Here is a 16566-nt window from a genome sequence, read left to right on the forward strand (position 1 = left end):
GTGATGGTAATGGTGGCATGTTGTATACCTTGGGAGTTTTGGTTTTCCCATGTCTGGCTGACTGGATGATACGAGACCTGTCAGCACCCGAGGGGCATCAGGTAGTTCACCCGGTCTTTCAGCTGTTTCTGTGCCTTTATGATGAGTCGCTGAGGGTGTGCTTTTACATGGGTCAGAACCAGGTATTATTGCCTATGTCACCTCAGGATTTCCTGGCCACCCCAGTTTCGCTGGCCTGGCAGTATCTCCAGGTTCTGGGGACCATGGTTCCACTGCTCTGGATGATGGTGGCCCGGAACAGTCTAGCCTGATGGCTGTGGCCTCTCTCTCTCTCTTTCTTCAGGGGTCTTCCCCTCCGTATTTCTGAGTGAGTTTCTCTTCACTTAGGGATTCATTGAACCATACAATATGACCAAGGGATCCTAAACCTTTGAACACAATCATCTATATGCTGCATAATATCTTAAGAAAAATCAAAGAAGGTCCATTAGATATACATCAAATTGTTTAAATATTTTTTTACTAAAACGCCCTCTCTCTTTAGAGAGAGATGATAGGTCAATTATCTGATGTCAGGACTTTATCCACCAAGATAGTCAAGTCCAATTAACTCACCAGCATTAGCTTCCATGATCACTGTCCTCAGCTTCTTTCATACTCTTTATCATACACTTGCCTGTATGACAACCTTTTGCCTGTCAGCACCTCAGGACCACTATTGTTTAGATCTATTGCTGCTGCCTTATTTAAAACAAAGTATGCTGTCCTTTACACCACCTTGTTTTTTCCCCTTTTCCTTATGCTAGTAGTTTGTTTTATATTTTATAATTCCACATATCAAGCTCCCAAGTCCCAAGGTGTCAGATAATAGGTCAATTACTAGATGTGGAAATATAAAAATATGGGACGGAGATTACCAGATGCAGAGAGATTTATTTCAATCAGTTGGCATTTTCTTCTTACATATGGTCTTTCATTCATGATTTTGAAGTTGTTTTCTATCTTCAGATACAAGAAATATGTTCTCTTGGATCCACTGTCAGGAGCAGTGACAAAAACTCACATGACCTTGGAAATAGAAACTGAAGAGAAACTGTTTGATGCACCATTTTCTATCAGCAAGCGAGAGCAGTTGGAGCGACAGGTAATACACAGGAAAGACAGTAGTACTTGCATCCTGAATCACGGATTGCTATTGCTATTTCAAATAAAACCAGCCTTCTTAATTGAGACCCATGAAGAAGCTTGTATTTCCAGTGAAACGGATCCCATTGGGTTGGGCTGAGTCATTGGATCAAGATAAGTTCTTGATTTCTGTAGAACAGTACAGTATTGGTTTGTGCTGACATTTAAGCATGTTACAAGTACAACACAAAGAAAGGGATCGAAATAAACAAAAAGTCAATTGCACCCACAAAGAAATGTACATGCCAACATAACTGGGACAAATTCTTTATTCTGTAAGAGACCTGGCACTGCCAGTGCTTCTTTCTTCAGCCGGCAGATCAAAGAGGAAGGAAACCACCATCTTCCCTCCCTACCCTGCCAACCCGACCGCCGGAAACAACTTCGGGACTTTGGCTCCAACCCCAAGGCCTGCCCAGCTGTTCTTCAGCCCATTAAAAAGGGCCATCAAGGGAGCTACAGCCCTTTCTTCAGCCAGCAGAGCAAAGTGGAAGAGAGCCACCATCTTCCCTCCTTGCCTTGCTGACCCAGCCGCCGGAAATAACTTTGGGGCCTTTGGCTCTGCCCCCAAGGCCTGCCCAGCTGTTCTTCAGCCCTTTAAAAAGGGCCACTGAGGGAGCCTGCACCGTCCTGTCTCTTGCATGCAGCATCAACCTTTTATAAAAGCTTGGTGTGTGCAGCATCAAGCTTTTTTAAAAGCTTGGCGCCAAGCTCTCCAGCCGACTCCACACTAGCTGTCATCTGATCTCGCTTTGGCGTGGGAGCCTACTCCGCCCTGTCTCTTGTGTGCAGCGTCAAACTTTTTAAAAACCTTGGCGCCAAGCTCGCCAGCTGACTCCGCATTAGCTGACATTTACATCTCACTTCGGCGTGGGAGCCTGCTCCACACTGTCCCTTGCATGCAGCGTCAAGCTTTTTTAAAAAGTTTGCCCCTAACAGTTTCTTTTTTTTTTAAATTCTTTATTCATTTTTCAAACTTCAATTGTGCACAAAAGAAGATGCATTTACATAAATTATTATCATTACAGCACAATATACTTAATAGAATAAAAACAAGACTTATTTTCTCCCTTCCAATTTACAAACACCTCATAAAAATTCTTGTAATCAACATTTCTATATTTCTTAACAAATGCCAAAACATATCTCCCTCCCCCCTCCCCGGATGTTCATGTTTCCCTCAGTTTATACACACTAAAACAGGGGAAACAAATCCACAAAAATCAAACAAGCAAGAGCAAAAGTGGAAATGTCCAATCAGAATGGTGCACAAAAAGTATCTTTCAACTCAACTGATAAATCCAAATGTCTTTATTCATCCAAAATAACTCATTCATCCAAAGTAACTCAATGACTCGACATGATCATTTTCGACCACCCGGCCTGCATTAGGAGTCTTTGGGTATCAATTGGATAAATATGCTCTAAAACACAACGATCAAACCGTTGCGCCAAATCTTGTGATGCTACAAACCAACACGACCATGCAAGGACGGGCCGTCACTTTGATTGTTCCTGAACTCAGCGAGCCTTCACTAGTGTCCCTCCCTGACGAAGAGACGAAATCCGGGTCGGGGGGACGGGAATCTATACAGAAAAGAAAAAAACTTTCAGGACTTTATTGAAGTACTTGCACTTTAATTTTAACCAGTCACCAATGAGAGTCAACATCTTCAATTGCTCCCCAATATAGATAAGTATCACAAGCTGGATAGACCTACTAGTTAGGTTTTAGGTTTTAGTTTATAGGGAGGGTAGGAGACTTGTGAAGGCGATGATGGTCCCCTAGTAAACCTCATTGTAGTGACATCACTATTATATGGGTTTCTTGGTCTGAGCACTTCACAAATATATTTTAATTAATGGATTTTGCACATTTACAAATGGTTAAATTTTTAATTGGTTCAAAGCTGTGATCAAATGATTATATAGCAATTATCGTCACAGATTACAAAAAAATTTATCTCTCTAATTTGTAGTCAATTGTAATTGAACAAGACATTTACATGGAAATTTTAAATAAAATGATGCCTCAAGAGCTAAAACTCTTACTCTCAATTTCAAAAATTTCTTCCTCTTTAATTGCGTATCTCTTGAGACATCAGGAAAAATCCTAACTAAGTCTCCACAAAATTTAGTTAACCTATTTTTAAAATAAAGTTTCATTATTAACGTCTTGTCTATCTCACTCATGCATGTTATTACCATGGTGGATCTACTCTGAATCACATCTTGACTATCTTCCAAAAATTCTGTCAAGTTTATTCCATTTGTGACCAGATGATCCTCCTTCTGGTCAGATTGTATTTTTTTTTTTTGCGGAATGTAATAATAATTGTTAATTGGGAAGGTCTCTGCATTGGGTAATCCCAGTATCTCTTTAAGAAATTTCCTTAACAGTATTTCGGGGGATAATAAATGAGTCACTGGGAAATTAACCAAGCGGAGATTCCTCGCCCTATTCATATTTTCCAACATTTCCATTTTAGAATGCAACAGCGTAGAATCCTTAACAGCAGATACTGAGACAGCTTGCAATGTATTACTTTGGGTTTCTATCACACATAATCTTTTATCTAAACAACTTAAATTGGAGTCCACATTCAAAAACTTTTGAGAGACAGATTGTGAATAGTCCAAAATTTGTTTCATTGATTCTCTAAGAAACCCTTCAACACGAGAAATACATAACCATAAATCTTTAAGGGTAATATCTTGTTTTTCCACTGCAAGTGGTTGATCCTCTGCAACGCCTGAAAATTCAGGTGGTTTAGGTATATCGGAAAAAATAAATTTACTTGTTTGCACAGAGGGGACCACATATTCAGTAGAAACGGGAATGATCTCCCGCTATCACTAGATACTGGGTGAAGGGGGGGGGGTCCTTTCTAGGGGACTCAACGATGCGCCCGACATGGGAGAATTCATATCACGAGAAAGTTGTGGTGGATTCTCTGTGGATAAAGACAAATGTCTGTCCATTGGTCTAGAAACAACAGGTGTTGAGCTCTTAGGCTTGATTTTCCTTTTCCCCATAGTATAAAGATAAAGTTATACGACCTGATTCCTCGCTCCCCGGCTCCACGTTGCTCCAAGGGGCTCCCAAGGGGCAAGGCTTGCCCCTTCGGCCACGCCCTGCAGTTGCAACCGCAGCAGCGGTCTGGTTTTTAAAGCAGGAGAAATCAATCAGGAAGAGATGGACCCAATGACATCAAGGGTCCTTCTCTGGCAATGCCTGCCCGAATCCACCAAGCCTGACGCTGCTGCGGGAGACACAGGAAACAAGGCAAGTCTCCACCGACGTCCTCAATTAGGTAAAGGATGGCTCCCTGCGTCTAAATTCTACTGATGCTGACAATTTATGATCCGCTATACTAATCATTTGGGACGAATGTACTATGGCCCCTCTATAGCTCTTACAGTGGTTGACAAACTACTGCAAGAAATAATGGATAACAACAAACCCTTTGGAGGAAAAATTTTCTTACTTGGTGGATATTTCCGTCAAACACTTCCCTTGGTGCCTCATGCTGACCGGACAAAACTTGTAGAGGCATGTATAAAGAATAACAACCTGTGGCCCAAATTCAAAGTCCTCAACCTTAAAAACAATATTCACTCAGTCGACATGGATTTCAGCATTTGTCTCATCAAAGTTGGTAACGGTGAAACGCCACACATTGACGGCTTGCCTGATGACATCATTGAAACCCCTTCCCAAATTTTAACCACGGAAAATATCATCAAAGACTTTTTTGGAGAAAGAATTACTATTGCAGATATTCCAAAATTAACAAAAAATCTATGCCCAAAAAACTCTGATGTTAACACCATAAATGAAGAGGTACTCAACATTTTGGAAGGACAAACTGTAACATATCCCAACTCTACCTCAATTGATGACTCAACTCAGGAAGACACACAAAACTATTCAATAGAGTTCCTCAATGAACTAACTCCAACAGGTAAGCCAAAAAAAAACTCAACCTTAAAAAAGGAGCAATTATTATGCTGCTTAGAAATCTAAATACTAAAAGAGGATTGTGCAGTGGTACCCGCCTCATCATTAATGACTTAAAGAACAACCTCATCATTGCTCAAGTAATAACCAGTTCAACAGAAGGAGAATTAGTTTTTATTGCATGTATTGATTTGGCTCCAACCTCCACTGATTTGCCTTTTACATTACGAAGGCGACAATTTCCAGTCACATTAGCCTTCGCCATGACAATTAATAAAGCTCAGGGGCAAACTTTAGAAAAAGTTGGCATTTACTTGCCAGAAATAGTATTCAGCCATGGCCACTTATATGTAGCTTTTTCTAGAGTTAGGAGATTCTCATGACAGTTGTAGATGGCCCTAACCAAGGAAAATTATTACCAAACTCTTAACAGAATATTCACAAGGAATATTGTCTATAAGGAAATTTTATAGAGATATGACATTAAAAAACACAAAATTTCTTAAACTAATCTTCATAACAATAATAATAAAACCCTTAGCTGTACATGCACACTTTGAAACTCTATGCTTCCACTTGCACAGTATAATATAACCACTAAACAGGGAAACATCTGAGCACCAGGCATCCCTTTACACCCTTGGGTTAGTCAGGGTTTCTTGGGTTGTCTCAAAACTATGTGTGTTATGTTCAGTTAAAGGGAGTTTGGGGTAACTAAGGCTTTGGTCTACATGTTTGCATGGATAGTTGGGGAGGGGGAGCAGTTTGGAAGAAAATAGTGCCATTGACATTGCTACAGGAGAGAATGATCTCACGAGATGAGGACATTTCTGAAATTTTGGCCTTTTTAATTACACCTATATGCCCCAGTGGTATAGGGGTCTGCTGAAAAATGGAAAACAACTTTTGAGGCCCGCAGCATCTAATAACACAGTAAGTTTTCAATACACTTTTTAACTGTTAAGTCTACACATTTATTCTAGCACCTGTTAATCTAACGGGCTTAAACACGAGTTTGTATATATTAGTACTTTTAGTTTGCGGTCCTGTATTTGCGTAGGGGTTATCTGTGTTCTGCATGTGTGACCAAGGCTAGGTATTCTGTTGGAATGAATGTTGAGAAGCATACAGTGTGCTTTGTATAGTTTAATTTTTTGGTTAGCCATTATGTGTTGTTAATAAAATTATATTGTGTGTATATATGAAAAATGAATGGAAAAATGGTACTACAATTAGTACTTTTATGAGGGTGGGGTCTGGTGTGGAGCTTTCAGACCTTCCAAAACAAAAAAGCGTTCTGCTGCCTATGCCTAAAATGGCTATTTGAATAAAGTTGGGATTAAGTATAGTAACATCTGAGGTGAAAATAACCAGGTGAATCGCTGGAATGGTGTCTCAGGGTGAGGAAGGATCTATACTTCTATTAAGACTAACCCCCTCTTCTATTAAACTGCGCTAGCAGTTTTTAGCACAGAGAGCCGTGCTGAATGGCCCGCACTGCTCCCAATGCTCATAGGAACTTTGAGCGTCGGGAGCAGCGCAAGGCCATTCAGCGTGGCTCATCGCGCTACAAACTGCTAGCGCAGTTTAACAGAAGAGGGGGTAAGTATCTTGATTAAAAATTTGGCCCACAACTTAGCCTGTGATTTAGATTTCGGCCCATTATGTGATTGAGTTTGATACCCCTGACCTAGAATATTGAATCCAGAAGGGACATAACAGAACTTAATTTGATGATCTTTTCTGAAAATAGAGTCCAGTCTTCAACAAAGAATCCTGGCTTGTTGGAAAGCTCACTAACTAACTAGAAAAGAGTAGTTAGGAAGATAATGTAGCCTTTTGTTACTATACTTTTCCATTCCAGAGCCCTCTTATAACATTGTCCTGTTGGTTTTGTTCTTCAGACTACAGAAAATTACTTCTATGTTCCAGACCTTGGTCAGGTTCCAGAAATTGATGTTCCAGCCTATCTACCTGATTTGCCTGGTATTGCTGATGACCTCATGTACAGTGCAGATTTAGGCCCTGGCATTGCACCTTCTGCACCTAATGGCACAATTCCAGAGCTGCCCATATTCAACACAGAGTCATTGGACACATTCAAACCAGGTATGCTGCTTGGGTATGTTTGGTAATTAAAGTGGAGAAGAATTAATATGAGGAATGACAGAAATTACATATGTATGCATCTCAATGGCCACGTATTTGGTCTTGGAGAATTAAAGGTACGATGTCGGCATCTATCAGGCAAACATGGTTCTTTTTGTTGCATAGAGCATTCTGGACCTCTACTAGATTACAAAAATTAGATTGCTCTAAGTCTAATAGATGCTGGCATTGTAAAATTGAAATTGGAACTTTAGACCATCTTTTATTTTATTGTCCATGTATTCAGGCATTTTGGATATCAATATGGGATCAAGTTAATATATTGATGGAAAATCATGTAGCATTATCCTACGACACAGTGATTTTTGGAATGTGTATGAGGGCCAAAAGTCAGATATCTGCAGCAAACAACAAATTATTGATGATTCTTACTGGAGTGGGAATTCAACAAATAACGACTAATTGGAAAGACTGTTCTAGATTGAATTGTAGTTTTTGGTGGAACTCAGTTTGTCATTTATATAAGATGGAAAGATTTCTTGCAGTACAGAGGGGATATTTTAAAAGGTTTAAGGAGGTGTGGAGGCCATTAATTGAATATTGTAATGATTAAGGGTTATTCTTTTTCCTTAGGGGATAATTTGTAAAAATGGGGGGGAGGGAGAGTCTAAATATGTATGTTTGGATAAAATATTTTGTTGATAGGGGAGGGGATGGGAGGTGGGTGGAGGGAATTAAAACATGTGTAATAATATTGCTTAAGAATGTCAAGTGAGTGATGTGAATTACTTGTAATAATATTGTACACTTGTTGAAAGAAATAAAAAGGAATAAAGATGAAAAAAAAAAAAAAAAAAAGAAATTACATATGTATATGGGGCACTGTTTCCAAAACTATGGGTCAAGACCCCAAATAGGATTCTGTAATCAATAGATGGGGGTCACTGAAACAGGGTTGCTTACATTCCCCCTGGACCTCCATTGTAGTGACAGACTGGAGGATGCAAATTAGCAAATCACAGGCTCCTTTTCCTCCTGCTCCTCATCCTAGGACTTTCCTTTTACTCTGAAATCCCATACAAAGCACTGGGGTCTGTGAGTGTACATTGATATACAAGTTCCTGTGCTGAGTACTGCTCTATTTTCACCACTTCCGCTGTCTGAATGGTTTGCATGTATGGGGCAGGAGGAAGTAGAGAAGAGAAAGAAAGGACATGGAGGTTTGCTAGTTTGCTTTCATCATCATCTTGGGTCATCTGATTGTTCGTTTCATACTGGATAAAAGTTTGGGAAGCACTGTTAAGCTACCCTACTTGGGTCAGGCCAAAAGTCCATCTAGTCCAATATTCCAGTCTAGATTACAATTTTATTTTTTATATACTACTACTATTAATTACTTCTATAACGCTACCAGACGCACGCAGCGCTGTACAGAGTCACAGTAAGAAAACAGTCCCTGCTTGAAAGAGCTTACAATCTAAACAGGCAAGACAGACAAACAAGATGTCATGGATACAGTTAATCGGAGGGCAGAGGAGTAGGGTTAAGGATTGAAAACTATATCAAAAAGGTGGGTTTTCAGTCTGCTTTTAAACAAGGGAAGGGGTTTGACGGACAAAGTCGGGTAATTTATTCCAGGCATAAGGGGCAGCTAGATGAAAAGAAAGAAGTCTGGAATTGGCAATGGAGGAGAAGAGTAAGAGTGACATCTGAGGAACGGAGTTCTCTGGGAGGTGTATAAGGAGAGAGAAGTGAGGAGAGAGATATATCCCTCCCTCTCTCCCGTCAAGATATAGCGTATGAATGATGTAAAATACACATACTTGTTTTTAATCTGGCCTTCCTATTTTTGGAACACAAACCATAGAAATCTGTGTGGTACTAGCCTTATATCCCAACAGCTGGATTTGTCATAGAAGCCCATTTCAGTCCATAAGATCTGTTTTACCAGTGCAGATGTCAGATCAGCATTGGCCTTACTTCTCAACTGCTGGAGTTACTGTGTAAGCAATGTTAAGTTTTATTTTGATTCAATCTTTTTTCCATATAAGGATACATTTTGTTTTATCCCATCCATTTTTAAATTTTGTCTGGGAGGGCATTCCAGGCATCCATTACCATTTCTGTGAAAAAGTACTTCTCTTCCTGATGTTACACCTAAGTTGACTGCTCTGTAATATCAATTCATGTCCTCTAGGTCAACTTTTTTCCCATCTTTGAAGAAGGTTTATTTTTATATTAATACCTTTCTGTTTAAAAGTCTATATCAGTGTTTCTCAAGTTGGTCCTGGAGTTCCCCCTTGCCAGTTAGGTTTTCAGGATATCCACGATGAATATTCATGGAAAAGATTTGCATACAATGAAGGCAATGTATGCACAACAACCTCATGCATATTCATTGTGGATATCCTGAAAACCTAACTGGCAAGGGAATACTCCAAGACCGACTTGAGAAACACTCATCTATATCATATCTCTTCTATCCTTTCATCTAAAGGTATACATATTCAAGTTAGCGAGTCTCTTCTCATTATGTCTTTAGGCATAAACTCCATACCATTTTTGTCATTTTTCTCTCAACTACTTCAAATTATTGTCCTTATGGCCTCCAAAACTGAACACAATACTCCTAAGTGGAATCTCACCAATGACTTATACAGAGATATTAACACCACCTTTCTTTTGCCAGTTATTCCTTTCTCTTTGAGGCGTAGCATCTTTCTGGCTACAGTCACTGCCTTGTCACATTGTTTTACTACCTCAGGCACCTTCACCTCAAGGCCTCTATCTTGAACTGTACTTAGGAGTAACTGGGTTCAATTCTCACTGAAGCTCCTTGTGACCCTAGGCAAGTCACGTGACCCACCATTGCCCCAGGTACAAAACCAGATTGTGAGCTTAGAAGGGACAGAGAAAGTACCTGCACAGAATATGTACACCACTTTGGTTGTATGACAGAAAGGCAGTATATCAAATCCATGACCCTTTACCCCCTGTCTCATATATCTCCTTGGATTTCTACTCCCAAAGTACATCGTTCTGCACTTTTTTTAACATTAAAATTTAACTGCTAGACTGTAGACCATTCTTGTAATTTTTGTAGATCTATTCTCATGTTCTCTACTCCTTATTTGATGTCCACTTTGTTGGAAATTTTTGTGTAATTTACAAAAAGATGAGCCTTTCCTTCTAAATCTTCAGCAATGTCACTCTACAAATATATTAAATAGAATCGATCCCAGTACTAATTGCTGAGGCAGTCCACAACTTGCCTTATTTTTCCCTCTTCTGGATTTAGATATGTACAAATCTTTTGGGGGATTCTGTTCACATATTTATGATGAAGCTCCAGGAGGTAATGACTGCACAGGTATTCCAAAGTATGCGCACAAAAATTATTCCTTAGGACTCCGAAGATGAGCTATTTCAGCACATTCAATAAGTTTATGTAACTAGTTATGTTGCTGTCCCTAAAGGACTGTAAGCAATTTTGCTTTGTGACAGTATAATGTTTGCTACAAAATGGTATGAAATGTATATGTATTGTTTCAGAAAGGATAATGGAACTCAAAAATTCTCTTGTCTTTATTTTCAGATCTTCAGGATGAAGGGATGATGATGATGATGCCACCACCTCCACCTCCTCCTCCTGTAATTACTTCACATATTCCTCCTCCTCCACCACCACCTCCACTGCCACTCACTTCCACACCATCACACCTAGGGATCGATGGAGGCTCAGGTGCAGGTAGGGTGGATTTCTGCAAATGACTAAAACCTGAGCTGCCTCTTCTTTTTTCGTTTTGTCTTATCTTATTGCACTGGGTATTCTCAAAAGTGCAATATTTGCATTATTTCATGGGACTTGATTACTAATGCTCTTATGTATTAGTTTATGATGTACAATAGTGCCATACTTACTATCTTTACCTCTGTCTTGAAGACTTTGAGGACATTGTCCACCTTGGATGTTTATACTTACTGTGTATCTGCTCCTTGTCTTAAAATGTGGTTTCATAAGATGTAAAACAAAGCTGAGTTGTATTATCCAGACCAAATGACAAAATGAACTTATTTCAATTATAAGGCATTACAGACTATATCTAGCATATTTTGAAGGTGTAATTGGATTGTGGACATGTGTTGGATGTAGTTTACTTGTGAGACTTTTGACACAATCCCTCACAGGCAGCTCATAAATAAAGTAAGTGGGCTAAAGTTAGGACATAAACTGGATTGAAAACTAGTTGACGGACAGATGGCAGAATGTGGTAGTTAATGGAGTTTTCTCAAGGATAGAAATGTAAGTAGTAGAGTGCCACAGGGATCTGTACTGGGGCTGATCCTGTTCAGCATATTTGTGAGTGACATTGCTGAAGGGTTAGTAGGAAAAGTTTGCCTTTTTGCAGATGACTCCACAGTGGGTGTGTACAATATGAGAAGGGATCTACAAGAATTAGAAGAATAGTCTAATGGTTGTACTTTTTCACATTAAGGGCTCCTTTTACGAAGGTGCGCTAGCGGTTTTAGCGCACGCACTGGATTAGCGCACGCTAGCCGAAAATTACTGCCTGCTCAAAAGGAGGTGGTAGCGGTTAGCGCACGCTATTCCACACGTTAAGGCCCTAAGGCACCTTTGTAAAAGGAGCCCTAAATCTTAGCTGCCAAAGTGATGCATTTGGGGTACAGAAATCCAAGAGAACATTATGTGGTAGGGGATGAGAGACTGACATGCACAGATCAAGAGAGAAACCTTGGGGTCAGGGCAGGATTAATTCATTGAGGGCTCTAAGCACACAAGTCCACTGGGCCCCACCGCACCATGCCCTACCCCCTTCCCACCATGCCCCGCCCCCATTTATTTTCCCATTTTCTTATTTACTTCTTTATTTCTACTTTATTTCTTTTATTTTAAAATTCAGAACAAACAACAAAGATTACCATACTAGTGCCAATGTACAGTTTTTCTTCAATGCTACCTCCAAACATCTCTGAACAAATCTCCCCTTCCTTCCTAGAAGAAGAGTTCTTCAGCTGGCATGGCTCTAGGAAGCCTACCAATTTATATTTTTTGGGTAGGAGGCATGGGGCATTGTGGGAAGAAAATTTTGTGTCCATCATTTTATTGGACTAATACATTTCTCACTGCTGTTACAGTATCCCTGTCCTGACCTGAGGAAAGGAGTTAGGGTCTCTGAATTAGTAAAAAATCTATTTAGTCCAATCAACAGGATCGCCTTATTTCCATTTTCTAGTAATAAATGATTATCAACACAGCTACAATAATACTTTATCCTAAAGCAAAAATAAATAAATAAATAAATATAAATTTTTTTATACCTTTGTTATCTTGTTTCTTCTTTCCTCATCTTCCATCCACTCTCTGCCATCTTTCTACCATTTCCATATAGCATCTGCTCTCTTTCTATGCCTCTTCCAGAAACTATCTGCCCTCCCTTCCATATATCCCTCCCTACCATTGGTGTGGCATCCATCTATTTCTCTCTGCTCCCCCCATGGTGTGGCATCTGTCTTCTTTCCTTCCATCTCTCCCTCCCAGCAGATTTTAGCATTTCTCTCTCTCTCTCTCTCTCCTCCTTTCCTCCCCTCAGATCTGGTATCTGTCTCCTTAGTTTCCCTTCTCTCCCCCATGCCCTGGCATCTTTCTGCTCTCCTTCTCTTCTATCTCCTCCTCCCCCTCCATTATCTGACATTTTCTCTCCTTCCTTGTCTCTGGTCTAGCATCCGTCTCTTTCCCTTCCCACCCCCTCCATAGTCTTGCATCTCCTTTCCTCCTCCCCCCCTCCCTCCTTCTCATGGTCTTAGCATCTCTCTTTTCTTCTCCTCTCCCTTCCTTGGTGTTCCTTCTCCCTCCTTCCCTCTCTCTCCCCAATTGGGTGCAGCAGCAACATTTCCCCCCCTCTCTTCTCCCTTCCTTGGTCTTCCTTCTCCCTCCTTCCCTCTCTCTCCCCAATTAGGTACAGTAACATCCCCCTCCCCTCAACTGTCTGGTGTGGTGAGGTAAGATGAGGTTAGTTTCCCTCCCTCCCACTCCCTTGCTGCCCTCTTGCCTGCCGTCCTTAAGCAAACTGAATCCAGGTTGCGGGGCTCTAACATTGTGTGTGCGGGCTTCCCTTCTCTGAAACAGGAATTTACATCATGAGGAGAAGTGAAGCCGGTGCTTGCAGTGTTAGAGCTTCACATTCTGGGTTAATTTCGCTCTAAAATTGTGCGTGCCTGAGATCCCTCAGTATCCTGCCCAGATGAGGGGCCACCTTGTGCTGGACAGAGGGAGGAAGTGTTGCAAGTGCAGCTCCCAGGCCCACAAGAAATGAACCCTCCATCCTCTTGGCTGTCAATTAAATGTATTGGAATCGGGGACGGAGGACCAGATGCACAAGGCAGCATGAGCAAGAAGCCTGACAGCTACCGTAGCGTTAGCGAATCGATTCCCTCTAGCAGCCTCAAGGCCTGCCTCCGAGGTAAAAGGAAGTTGCATCATTGGAGATGGGTTGGCCTAGGAAAGGCACTGAGGCTGCTGGAAGGAATCAATTTCCTAACGTTACAGCAGCTGTCGAGCAAATTGCAATAAAGAGAGAGAGAGCCTTCTAGTCGGAGTGGGCGGTAGGGAGAGGTGCTGCTGCTAGACTGGAATATAGAAGAGACAAAATTATGACAATGGAGGCAGGAATGTGGAAATACACAAAAAAAGAGGCAAGTAAGATGTCTGAAAGCAACTGAATGAGACATGTTTATTAGTCCAACAAAAGAAACACTCATTTGTAGTGGTCCCAGCTAGGATCCCAGTTTCGGTATAAGACTTCTTCAGGGGACTAGTAAGATACTAAAAATCATAAACAATAAAATAACATATAAATAATCATATCATATATATGGCTTAATACATTTATAATAAAACTGATGACATCAAAACGATCCATAAAACAATCTTATATTGAAAAGTAATAATGATAAGACAGAATGCAAAGTGCATATTGAATAAAAAAAATACATATTGGATGAAAAAGAAAGAAATGAAAATAGAAATGAAAGTAGAGGAACAGCAGACAAAATGAAATAAAAGATAAAATGGAAAATAAAAACTTTGAAAACACACCTCTATCAATGCAAGTGTAGATTTATTTATTTAACTTGCAGCATTCCGCCCAAGCACTGACGCTCCAGCCAACAACTGCTGTTTTAAAAGTTTTACTCCCCCTTTCCTTTGGCTCTGCCATCTTTCCGACCGGAATGACTAAAGACTCAGGGACTCCACCCAAGCACCGACACTCCAGCCGCTGAGCCAGTTTAAAGGCTCAAAACCGTTCGGCATACAGCCGTTCGGCATGCCATCTAAAGCGCGCATCAAAGATGCTTGCCTTAGCAAGCACCTGTGCGAAACGACCAAACCTCCTCCTGCTGAGACTACATAACCATTTTACAACCCATTCCAAATCACAGCCTCCACACCCAGACATTGCTTCGCAACCCCCTCCCAAGATACCCAGCTCCACCTTGGTTCCTGCAGAGACCAGTGAACCCCACTCCAACACCCTAACCAGCAGAAGAAGGAAGCAGCCCTCCATTTTATCCTTCCTTCCACAATAAAATCTTAGTGCAACTGCCATGTTGATCACACATATATCCCACCAACAACCCCTATCTTTCAAGATGAATCCATTACCAAAAAAACGAATACAAACTGTCTTATTCCTGCTCCTTATCAACTGGAAGATGGCAGCAAACTATATCTACCCAATATCTATTATCTCAACTAATAACAGGAATCACAGGGAACATAAATACCAACTGCCAAACCTATATACAACACACCAACTTGGTAAGAAGACCTTCTAATCCTCCCAAGACCAAACCACTCACTCAAGATCACTCATCTACCCAATAACAACAACCAGTACACAAATAGAGTACACCACACTTACATGTGCCTACATAAACATCAGAGCCTTAGGTCCAAAGATAGAACACATAAAAGACTGGATAGAAAATGAGAATTTAGACTGCCTCTTCCTCACAGAAACCTGGCTAACATCAGACCTAGACCCCAAAATAACAGAAGTCTGCCCAAAAGGATACAAAATAACAGTGGTCTGCAGAGAAAACAGAAGAGGAGGAGGTCTTAGCCATCTTAGTCAGAAAATTCCTAAAACTAAACATAATAGACAAAACATCCACTCCTTACATGGACCTACTAGCTTGCCATCTTTCAGGCACCACACTAAAAGGATCCATAAGCTGTATGCTCTGCTACATAACACCAGGGAATTGGAACACAGCAAAACCTGAGTTTGAAGATTTTTTTATACTGAAACTCACTAACAACACCCTACAGCCTAATTTTAGGAGATCTAAATCTTCACCTCAAAGACCATTCCTCCAAACAAGTAGAAAACCTATGGTCTTTTCTCGATGCCTTAACATACAAGATTTTAGACCCACAAACCACTCATGAAAAAGGTCACCAAATCGATATCGCAGCCTTCATGACCCAACAGCCCTTTCATCCAAAGATCCAAACATTAAATGGAAAATGGTCTCGATACCTCTGGTCAGACCACTACACATATTCCTTCAATATCAAAATGCCAAAAGCAAATCCAAACCAAAATCCCATAAATTAACCCACAACTCATGTAAATACATCGACCCCCCCCCCTCCAAATTCTGGTCAAAAACAGATGAATTAATCCAAGAATCTGACCCCAAAGACTTCATATCACAATGGAGCAGGTTGAGTACAGACCACCCTAAATGAACTAGCCCCAATACAAACTAAAACCAGAATCAGCAGACAGTCAGACAAATGGTTCGACAATGAACTACTCCTACTCAAAAGACAGTGCAGATGATTAGAAAGAAAATGGAGAAAAACTAACCAAGAACCCACAAAAACTGCATGGAGAAAGCTCAACCAACTAATACAAGCTACAACTAAAAGAAAAAGAAAAACACACTACACCAACCTAATAGGCAGAGATACTCAAGACACTAAAAAACTATTCCAATACTGAAAGAACTCGCAGACACCAAACTTTACCTAGCCAATAACACCCCTCCCCCCCTCAGCCACCCTTTTAGCTGAACACTTCAAAAACAAAATCACAAATGCCAGGACTAACCTTCCTGGAAACCCAACTCTCCTAGAAGAGATCACAACACCCCCCCCCCCCCAGACAAAGAATCAACTACAGCAGACAGAACCTGGTCCCTCTTCCCCACTATAAAATGGACCGACTAAAATAAACTCTACAGAAAATATAGTCACGCAGCCTGTGACCTAAACCATTGCC

General features: G+C 40.6%; 1 protein-coding gene across 1 annotated transcript in view; it reads left to right on the forward strand.

The window, feature by feature from the left end:
- The window catches only part of WASHC1 (WASH complex subunit 1), a 113304-nt gene that overhangs the window by 68204 nt on the left and 28534 nt on the right, over nt 1-16566 (forward strand). Inside the window, exons 6-8 of the mRNA XM_033953077.1 lie at nt 1009-1144; nt 7051-7255; nt 10851-11003. Of these exons, the coding sequence (XP_033808968.1) occupies nt 1009-1144; nt 7051-7255; nt 10851-11003 (494 nt within the window). The remainder of the gene's footprint in view (nt 1-1008; nt 1145-7050; nt 7256-10850; nt 11004-16566) is intronic.

The sequence above is a fragment of the Geotrypetes seraphini genome, chromosome 7 (assembly GCF_902459505.1).
Source record: "Geotrypetes seraphini chromosome 7, aGeoSer1.1, whole genome shotgun sequence".
NCBI classification, from domain to species: Eukaryota; Metazoa; Chordata; class Amphibia; order Gymnophiona; family Dermophiidae; genus Geotrypetes; species Geotrypetes seraphini.